The sequence below is a fragment of the Alligator sinensis genome, unplaced genomic scaffold, assembly GCF_000455745.1.
Source record: "Alligator sinensis unplaced genomic scaffold, ASM45574v1 scaffold544_1, whole genome shotgun sequence".
Lineage (NCBI taxonomy): Eukaryota > Metazoa > Chordata > Crocodylia > Alligatoridae > Alligator > Alligator sinensis.
In genome coordinates, this window is record NW_005841937.1 from 682,763 (window position 1) to 692,894 (window position 10,132).

The 10,132-nt window shown below is 43.0% G+C and overlaps 1 protein-coding gene across 1 annotated transcript in view; it reads left to right on the forward strand.

Moving 5' to 3' along the window:
* The first annotated feature begins 5,317 nt into the window (after nt 1-5,317).
* The window catches only part of MYOZ2 (myozenin 2), a 31,191-nt gene continuing 26,376 nt past the window's right edge, over nt 5,318-10,132 (forward strand). The window contains exons 1-2 of the mRNA XM_006019727.3: nt 5,318-5,475; nt 6,040-6,142. Coding sequence (XP_006019789.1) covers nt 6,067-6,142 — 76 coding nt within the window. The 5' untranslated portion in view covers nt 5,318-5,475; nt 6,040-6,066. The remainder of the gene's footprint in view (nt 5,476-6,039; nt 6,143-10,132) is intronic.

Below are 10,132 nucleotides of genomic sequence, written 5' to 3' on the forward strand. Positions count from 1 at the left end.
GGGTTCCCCCCCCCCTGCTGTCACTGCAGACCCTTCCCCATGATTATGGCTTCCAGAAGAATCCCAGAGCAAGTCAGCATGGCACCCCTCCCACCCCCTCGCTATTGTGGTTTGGGCTGCAGGACGTGCCATGGTGACCCACTCTGGGGCTCTCCTGGAAGCCTAGGGCTGGCTGCAGGGGAAGGTTCATGGTGACAGCATGGGGTTGGGGGCATGTGCCTGGCAGCCAATGAGGGGTGGCCCAGGCGCTCTGTAGCAGGAAGGATCAGGCCCCTTCGAGCTTGGCACCAGAGGGGCCCAATTCTTCCTTCTATGGAGTGTCCCAGTCTCTGCTACCTGGCGCAAGCCTCCTGAGCTGCGAGGAGGACAGTGAGCTGACATAAATCAATAAGGGATTTGGTATAGAATTTTGATAGGCTGGTTTAACTTAAATCAATTAAGTCTGATACCTCATTCATCCAGACCTACCTTAGATAGGGATGCACCATTTTTAAACCAATCTATGTGCCCTGAACTTGTTCTGTTATGGTTGTAGGGTAGTTTTTCAGTCGCTTATACTGGTTTATGTGCAATGTTTGTATCTGGCCTAAGACTGTAATTAATTTACTCTTTGAGTTATCACATGTATTCCAGAGTCACCACCACAGTTTTTAAATAAATGAGTTTAAGGGATCTAGAGAATTCAGTTTGAGTTTTGCTGCAATAAGGGCTTGCAGGACCAGTTCTTCTGGGTGTAAAAAATGAAAGAACTGAAATAGAGGAGTTAAATGGTTGCATGTAGCTCAGGTTTTTTTCCACTTTCCAGTCTGCACTTCCTTTCTGGCCAGTTACACAAACCAGAGGAAGTACCATGGTGAGAAAGATCCCACAAGGAGCTAGAAAAGGCTATACTAAAAGGAAAGGTTTTACTCAGTTAAATAAAAATGACCCAGAGGAAGACAGGTAAATGTTATCTTTGTTCAAAAGCTGGCTAAATCATGCAAACACACCAGTAACTAAATAATACTTCCTCTCATTGAAATGTCTGGTTTGGGTTTGTTATGCTGTACCATGGTACTGTAATTCTTTAACCTTCACTGACTTTTATTTCTTACTATATGCATTCTGAGAGTCACGTATACACAGTGGTTTTAATAATTTTATTGACTATTCTAAGGCAAAGGGCACTCAGTAAGTTAAGGGATCAGGTTCTTGATTGTAAATACTATAGTTAAAGTTTATTGGCCTATCAGTACTCCTAGAGAAGCTGCATTACATACCCAGTCCTTTGTCCATTGAAGTTAATGGTATAGCTCCAGTTCAATTGCACCCAATTGACTGGGCCGAAGAACAGTCTTTCTAAATGACTATTTAATGTGCAACCTTTATAGTGTACAGTTTACAGTAAAAAATTCTGTATAAAAAAGTTAAGCTCTGCTGCCTGCTGATATGGTGCCACCCATTTCCTTTTGGATTAAGATATGTCACTGAAATCAGACAGTCTTACTAATGCTATGTAGAATAGGACAATTACATATGACTCTCCCATTAATGCATTCCTTAAATCACATTTGCCTCTTCGCTACACTATCACATTGCTAACTCATAATCAGCATGATCCCTAAACCCAGATCTTTTTTCTGACATATATCCTTAGACAGATATTCACCAATTTGTATTTGTGCATTTTGTTTTTCTTGCCTAAGTGTAATAGTTTGCATTTTTATTATTAATCATATCTTATTGATTTCAAACCATTCCTCCTATTTATCAAGACATACAAAAAACTAGAACTCTTGGTTCCAAAACCTTTTATATATGATACCTTTTATATATATAAAACCTTTTATACCTTTATGATACCTTTTATTAGACCAACTGGAAAATGGCAAGAAAATTGTCCTTTTCTGCAAGCTTTCAGGATCAAAGTCCCTTCATCAGGCTCTGGGAAAAGTGTAGATGGTACAAGATCGTAAAAAGTCCCCATAGGTAGGAAATAAACTTCATTTTTGCACAGAGGGAGATGAAGATGAAAGGCTGTCCCTCTGGGTCCGTGAGAGTGTCTTTGTGAGCTGCATTGAGTAGCTCTTTGATGTGTTGATCAGGGAGAATTCCTTCCCTGGAGGTGTCAGGTGGCAGGCAGGGAGGCAAAAAAAACTTTCTTGTTGTTCTGCAAGACATTTTAAGTCATAATAACAGTATTTGAGTAGTCCAAAAGGCTGCCAGCTTGCTATCATCTACAAACAATATTTTGTAACTATATTTCAAGTCCATCATCCAAGTTTTTAATGAAAATATTGAATAAAAGTGGTGTGACAGGTTCATGTCCCAGGAGTAGTTGTGATGCTCCTTGGTGGCCACACAATTCCTGCCCTGGCTCTAACTCTAGAGACCTCCTTTCCTCACCCACCACAATGGGTGTTATTATTTACTCTGAGGGAGGCTGCCTGAGGGTCTTAGAGTGGGCTTGCAGTTGTTTTTGTGCTGGGCTTCAGCCTTCTTGGCCTCTGCCCTTTTTGCTATTGCTGAACCCTCTAACTATAATCTACTGACTGAACTGAGCTTCTGGGTTCCCAGCTTCTTGTCTCTCTGGCCTTCCAAACCCTTTGTCTATACCTTCTCTTAGGCTGCTGAGCCTTCCTGGGCGCTTTCTCTCTCTCTTTGCATCTATCTGTATCTGGGCCACAGGCCCTGTCTCTGGCCTTCTCCAAGCTTCAGGCCCTGTGGCCCCTAAGTCTAAGTCTTGCCGTTCTTGGCAGTTTGGGATCACCCCTCTTGGACTCTACAGAAACGCCCCTGTGGGTATCCTCAGTGCACCCCATCAGACACTATAGGCTTGTCCCTTATGGGTAGAGTCCTGAGAAAATTGTGATTTCGTGAACTGTGTGGAAACCGCAAAATTCAACCCACACAATGATTTTTAAGGGTCGCAAGTATAGGTGGAGGAACACTGGGGCCAACAGGGCTTAGCACCCCCGAAATGCGGGGCAGTGGGTAGGGCTGCAGGGTAACCTGGGCATGGGCTCTAGGCAGCTGCAGCAGGGGGAGGGGCAGAGAAGGGGCATGCACAGACAGACACAGAGACTGCATGCAGTCAGATGGCATGTGAAGTACTGCCCACCTCAGCAGGCAAGTTGAGGAAGGGGAAGGAGTGTGGGGGAGGGAAGGGGCATGGGGGGTAGATCAAGGTCCCCCACAGTGAGGAAGGGAGTGGGGTAGAGGCAGAGGCTGGGGTGAATGGGGCCCTGGAGTGGGTGGTGGGACACTCAGAGCCCAGGCAGCTCATCCAGGGACAAGGGGTTTCCACTGCACGCACCTCGGGAGAGGCCCAGGGGGCAGGGGGCTCCCTGGATTTTTGCATGGGGCACAGTGGAGTCAGGCTGCCACTGGGCTGGGCTCTGCACCCTGCTGCTGCTGCTTTGGGAGCCAGCTCTGGGAGATGGCAGCAGCAGGCACATGGCTTTGCATGCAGCAGCTGGTTCCTGGGGCAGTGACAGCAGGGCACAGACCCCAGCCCGCAACAGCAGCCTGCCTCTGCTGCACCTGGCACAAAAATCCAGGGAGCATATGCCCCCTGGGCTTCTCCCGAGGTTCATACAGTGGCGGGAGCCCCTCTCCGTGCCCCTGGACGAGCTGCCCAGGCTCTGAGCATCCCACCGCCTGCCCCAGGACCCCATTCACCTTAGCCCCTACTTCTGCCTCTGCCTCTACCCAACTCGGGGCCTCGATCTGCGCCCCCAACACCCCTTCCCCTTTCCCAACTTACCTGCTGTGGTAGGCAGTGCTCCACATACCATCTCACTGCTATCCTGGTTGTGTGCAGGCACCGTGTCTGTTTGCATGTGCCCCTCTTCCCCACTACAGCCACCCAGAGCCCATGCCTAAGCTGCCCTGCATCCCTACTGGCTGCCCCACATTTGGGGGAGAGTGGGGGCTAGAAAGTTGTTTTCAGTGTACTTTTTAATACACTTGTTTTACAGGGGAAAAGTGGTTTTTTGTTGATTTTATTTGATTTTTAGGACTCTTGAGCTCGTTGAATCTAGTCTTCCAGCCTTTAATGGAATAAGTAAGATGCATTAAAAATTCAACAGAGACTCCTGTCTTAAGTGCTTGTTGAGGCATGCTGCTGGAAGGTGCTTGATCCCTGGATAAAAGTGCAGGGGAATTACTAATGAGTTACACTGGCAGGTGGCCTTTGTTGCATCAAATGGGGATTAAAAAGGAGTCCTTCTCTACAGTAGAGGTTCTTCAGGGTTAAGCTTAGAAACAGCCAGCTTAAGAGAAAAGTTTAGGCCAATGTTTATATTTCTACAGAAACATCCGCCCCAGAAGGAGAGTTTGTTTGGACTTCAGTTCATATCTGTGTATTTTATTAGAAGAGTGGGAAGGCCTCTTGCTCACAAGATGTGCAAATTGTATATAACATTTTTAAATAGTTGAATAAAAATCATATCCTAATTCAATTGTACAGGCTTCATTTCTTTTGTATTGTGATGTAAAAATCCTAAAAGATTTCCATTCTGTCTTTCAGGAAGACCTGAATTTCTAGTGAGAGAACGAAACAGACTGCAGAACTTCTTTAGAATATAACACCCCAGCCAAAAGTAAACAAACTACCTCCCACTATTTTCTCACCCTCTACATTTGAGGCATGCTTTTTAAAAAAATTAAAGTTTCTTCTGCAGTTGGAAAAGGTTGCTGTTGTTTTGTGATACCTGCCGTCATAAGTATAACAAATTCCTGGGATAAAATAATGCGGTATTTTCTTGATGTGTCATCTATTAATGAATTCTAAATTACTAAAGTTTTCCATACAATTAAATAAGTTAGGAGATTTGCAGGACAGTGACTAAGATGTTCTTGCACTGTTTCTTCAGACACACAAAAGCCAATTGTAAACTATTCCCTCACCACGTATCACACTGCAAAGTTTCTGATTTCTTTTTAAGAGCAGACTTTGTATATCAGCCGGCTGCCACTAACTTTAGCCATCAGCCACCATTGAGGCACGGTTTTATCTTTCACTAAAGGATTAGCCCATGCCATTCTCATCAGATATAGTCTTGCCCATCCATATATTTATCACCTTATTTTTAAATGTCTCTCCCCTGGTTATAACACGGACATTATTGTTGTCCAAGGTGATGATGGGATGGTCTATACAACTATGAAGACAATCTCCCAATAAGTTCTGGAAAAGATACACTCTCTTTGTGGTGGGTGCAGTTGAATCCTTTCTGTTCTCTTCTTTCGCCAGGAAGATATGAGTGGCTGGAGTGTTTTGTTCTATATATAGCTGGTTGATGTCAGCGGGATGCCAATCTCTTTGAAGAGGATCAGCCCCCAGTTTATCTCGGTACTTGGTACCATGCAGACCCAAGCACAAGGATAGAAACCACCCAGGACCAGGCGGGTCATCCCCATTCATAACTCCAGAAACTTCATCAAAAGGGTTGGGATTCACTTTTTTTCTGCACCACAAAGCCTAACAATAGGGTAAGTGTATTGTTTCCTGAAAAATTTTGGCACTGTTTGTCCTAACAAGCTGTCACATAGAAGTCATTTATGTGACACCTTGTCTCAGAAATAAAATTAAATGCTAATTTTTATGTAGTGGGGATTCCACTTTCTATGCTTGCTTAGAGATGCTAAAGCAAAAGCTGCCAAGCATTTCAAGCTCTTAGCAATTTTCCAGAATTTATTCATTTTTGAGAACATAAATCAAAGGTTTAACAAAAGACAGTATTTAAAAATCAATCATGAAATTAAATTTAAAAATAAAACCCATAAAATGTAGAAATGAGAAGGCCCAGGCCCCCGCCATTGAGGTTATGCCATAGAGTTTGTGTAGCCAACATACAGCACATCCTTTGGGACTTTGTATCTTTGGGTAAGAGAAGGTATTTCCTGTCATCTGCTTGCAAGGAGCAATTGCGACTATTAGAAAGGCAGTATTTCCAAATGAGAAATAATCATATTTACCCTACAGTCTTTCTGAAGTGATGAAAGTTGACTGAATTGTGCATGCTGGCTCAATAATGTAAACATTTTTTTTTCCAGCAAGGAAAACCTCATCTGACAATCACAATGTTATCACATACTGCCATGGTTAAGGAGCGGAAACAACAAGCATCAGCCATTATGGATGAAATACGCAGAAATGGTAGAGCTAAAAGCTTGTTACTATATACTTACTGTCCCTCCAGCCCTCACTAATATTTCTTTTTAATCATACAGTTTAACTTTCTTACAGCTTTGTCTCTGGTGGGTGTTCTGCCATAAATAATATTGTGGAAGTATCATGCTGTCTATGGTAACTAATCCTTTTGTAGTTGTCTCTTTTCATTTGAAAGCTATTTTCAGATGAACAACTGTTGTGAAGGAATGAAGTAATCTAACAGCTGATGTACACTCTGCCAGGATAGCCTTTCAGAATATTATTTGGGGTTAATAACACGACTGGATTCTATTCTACAAGACAATCCATATATATGAAACATGCTTATTTGTCTATATCTTTTTCATGTTTTGCATTTCATTTTTATATAAACAATCAAAATATTTTTACCAGTTGCTTATAATTCTCTTCCTTCCTCTTCTAGTTAGGTATTAGGATTAGTAACCAACTTAACCAGAACTTGTCAATCCTTTCTGATCTATAAGCACTGACTGATTTCTTAAAGCAGAAATTTTACTTTCCTGTTACTAATGAGGGGAATACAGACTACTATGAAAGGTCTAGCATGATTTTCAAGAGTGGATCCCTTAAGTTACCACCATATTGTGAGACCCAAAGGGACTCCTAATTTAGGAGTATAAATCCCTTTGATTTTCAATGGTACTGTGCTTTTTGAAAATAATTTAGGTGCTTTTGAAAATCTACTTCATAGAAACTTAGTTAAGCACCTGAATAAGATGCCTGATTTTCAGAAGCACTGACCAGCAGGGCTGTGCAAAGCTTTGGTCCCTGATTCGATTCAGTGGAGATTCGGCCCAATTTGGTGGTCAAATCTCCGAATCCGAATTGAATCAGAGGACCTGTTAATCTCTCTGAATCAAATCAGAACTCTCCAAATTGATTTGGAGTTCAGAAAGATTTGGAGATTCGAACATAGACACACCTTGAAATGTTTTTTCTACATACCTCTAAGTACCAGGCGGCTTGTAAACACTGCAATGCTGGGGTGCATGGAGTGTCCCACAGAAGCACAGGGGCTCCCCAGTGTGCTCGGCAGCAGACCCAGAAGTGGACCAAAAGCACTTCTGGTCCACTTCCGGGTCCACTCGGGAGTGCACAGGGGCCACCCCCCCACCCCAACGGCTTGGCAACTGGTGCCTTCTGGGTCTGGAGGGGCATCTGGGATCTCCCCACAGCTGATCGCTGAGCCGGAGGGGCGCAGGGGGAGCCCCCCAGCACACTCCCCAGCGGACCCAGAAGTGGACTGATCCACTTCTGGTCCACTTCTGGGTTTGCCACCGAGCATGTGGAGGGCCCCCCGCACTCCTATGGGATGCTTCACATGCTCCAGCATTACAGCGTTCACAAGCTGCGCTGGTACCTTCATGTAGAAAACACATTTAAAGCTGTGTCTATGTCCGAATTACTGATTCTCTGAATTCTTCAGTTTCAGATTTGGCCAAATTGAATCAGGGACAGTGATCTGAATCAACGAATCGAATCACTGTCCCTAATTTGGGCTGAATCCAAATCCGAATCAAATAGGGCCCACTTTGCACACCCATAGTGACCAGCCCATATCATATCATATCATATCATATCATATCATAACAGTAGGAGTTGCTAAAATACTTTTAAAATTCAAACCATTTCTTTTGGATTTAGGATATAGCACTAGAATATACTTCTGAAAAATTTGCTCCTATATGTCTTGGACTGAACCTTATATCTATTTACTGATAAATCTGATTCATAGGAATGTTGGCTTGGGCACTTGCTATATGAGTTAAAGGAATCTGTTAGTCTAAGAGCCTGTTTTTGCCTATTCTGATACATTCATGGGAATATTTCTATTGCCTCACACAGAAGAGATTCCAACTCTATAGGAGGAGCTGTGTAGAATTCAACTGCTTTTAATTTTTCTCAGAATTACTTGGGATAAATAACTCTTAGACATTCCCTATCACTTGTGGGTACTTTAAGCAACTTCCTTTCCCTCCTTTAAATTTCCATTTTAAGCACACTTCTTTTACAACCTCTTCTGAAGTTGCTGTCCTCACTGACCTTGTTTACATTCTTTTGCTTTTGTAAACCCAAGGATTGTCTAGCTTGTAAGCTCTTCTGGGTAAAGTACCAGGCACTCAAATGGTGCATTACTATTACCACTAATAAGAATAATAATGAATTATTATTCACCATCCTGAAAATTTCACCCAACCCCCCTGGAAATTATTTGAGTTGATGAAGAATTTGTGCTGTTGTTGAGTACTTGCTTCATGCTTATCTATAATCTGTCCTGTTCTCCTTTATCTACTGCTATACACTACTAAATGCTCTGCAAAATTAGAATTATTTGTGCTTATATGTACACTAACTGATTTGTGGTCACTGAAGGCTGGGCTGAGCCTTTAGACATACAATTTTTTTTTAATTCTTCTTTGGATGTGTGGTACTTCAGAGGCTAAAAAAAGATTTCATAAAATGGAGGGAGTGCTTCTAAAAGACTTTGAAATCCCCTGATGTTACTCAACTGGCAAAAAGAAGAATTGAACACATAATTTGACATGGTTTATCTTGGCATTGTAATTTTTTTTTTGTATAATGGTCATCAGTACATTAAGAAAAATGTCTCTGTTTCTGATAATGATGAATTATTCTGCTTAACATACAAAACTGAAAGGCCCTATTTTGCTTTTATTTTTTGTTAGCCTGAGTATTATTTCTAGTGTGTAAAATAATGCTTATTCAAAATGTTCTATCATTAAGATACCTCATTTAAAATGTTCCAGATACATATATATGGTGTTTGCTCAGAGCTAATTTTAATAGGAAACCCAAATATGGCCATGAAAAAAGCACCAGTGAGATACATTTTGCCCTTAGCTGTGTATGATTGTCTTCCTTTGCCCTCAGAGGATTCATAAAGAGTGAGGAGTTACTATATTTGAGGCCAAAATATGATATGCTTCCCTATATGATCGGGATAGAGGTACTACATAGTTTGTGCTGCCTTTTCTGAAAAGAGACTCTGTTATACTATATCGTTCCAGGTCAGTGACAGTATAAACATTTTCCTCAGTTTGAGTTAGCCCCATAAATTCAGCCCTGTTAAATTAATTAGGATTATTTGAGTTCATGTAAAACAGTCTGAGCCAGAAGAAATAAAACAATGGGTTTTCTTAAAGTTTAGCTTAAATCATGTTTTGAGATGCATGTTCCTATATAAATGTTCACTTTGCAATTACCTAAGAAGGCAATCTAAAACTTCAAATTTGGTGGGAAAATGGATTTCGATCTGGATTTCGATCTCCACGTTCATTAGGCCTGTGCAAAACAGCTAGTATTCATTTCAGAGTCGGATTTGGCTGATTCGGGGGGCAGGAATCAATTTGGTGATTCGAATCGCTCTCCTGATTCAATTTGGCTGAATCTGATTTGGAGATTCGGCTACTGCCAAATCTCTGAATCAGGCAGGCCCATCCCCTGCCCGCTCTCCCAGTCCAGCAATGGCTGCCCCAACTCCCCCAGCCACCGGCACCTGTTTAAAAAAAAGTCCCAACTAAGCAGGTGCTGCCAGGTAAGGGGGTAATCCCCACTACCCCACACTGCATGGGGGGCTCTGCATGAGCCCCCCAATCCCCCCTTGTACCCCCAGCACCTCTATGGCTATCCTGCCTGCCCCAGCTCCAGCCCTTTAAGAAAAAAAACCCAAGAAAAATCCTGCCAGCGGGGGGAGATACTCACTGCCCCTCGCCACAAGGAGGGTGCTGCACAAGCCCCCCCAAGCTCCAAGGCCACTGCAGGAGCAGTGAGTCCCAGGGTTTTTCTCTGTTGTTTTTTCTTAAAGGGCCAGAGCTGGCCCAGGTGGGGCACCCATGGTGGGGCTGGGTAAGTGGGGGAGCTGCCCCATGCAGTGTTGGGCAGTGTGGGGCAGAAGGATCATCCCCCCTACCCAGCAGCACCCAGTGAGCACTG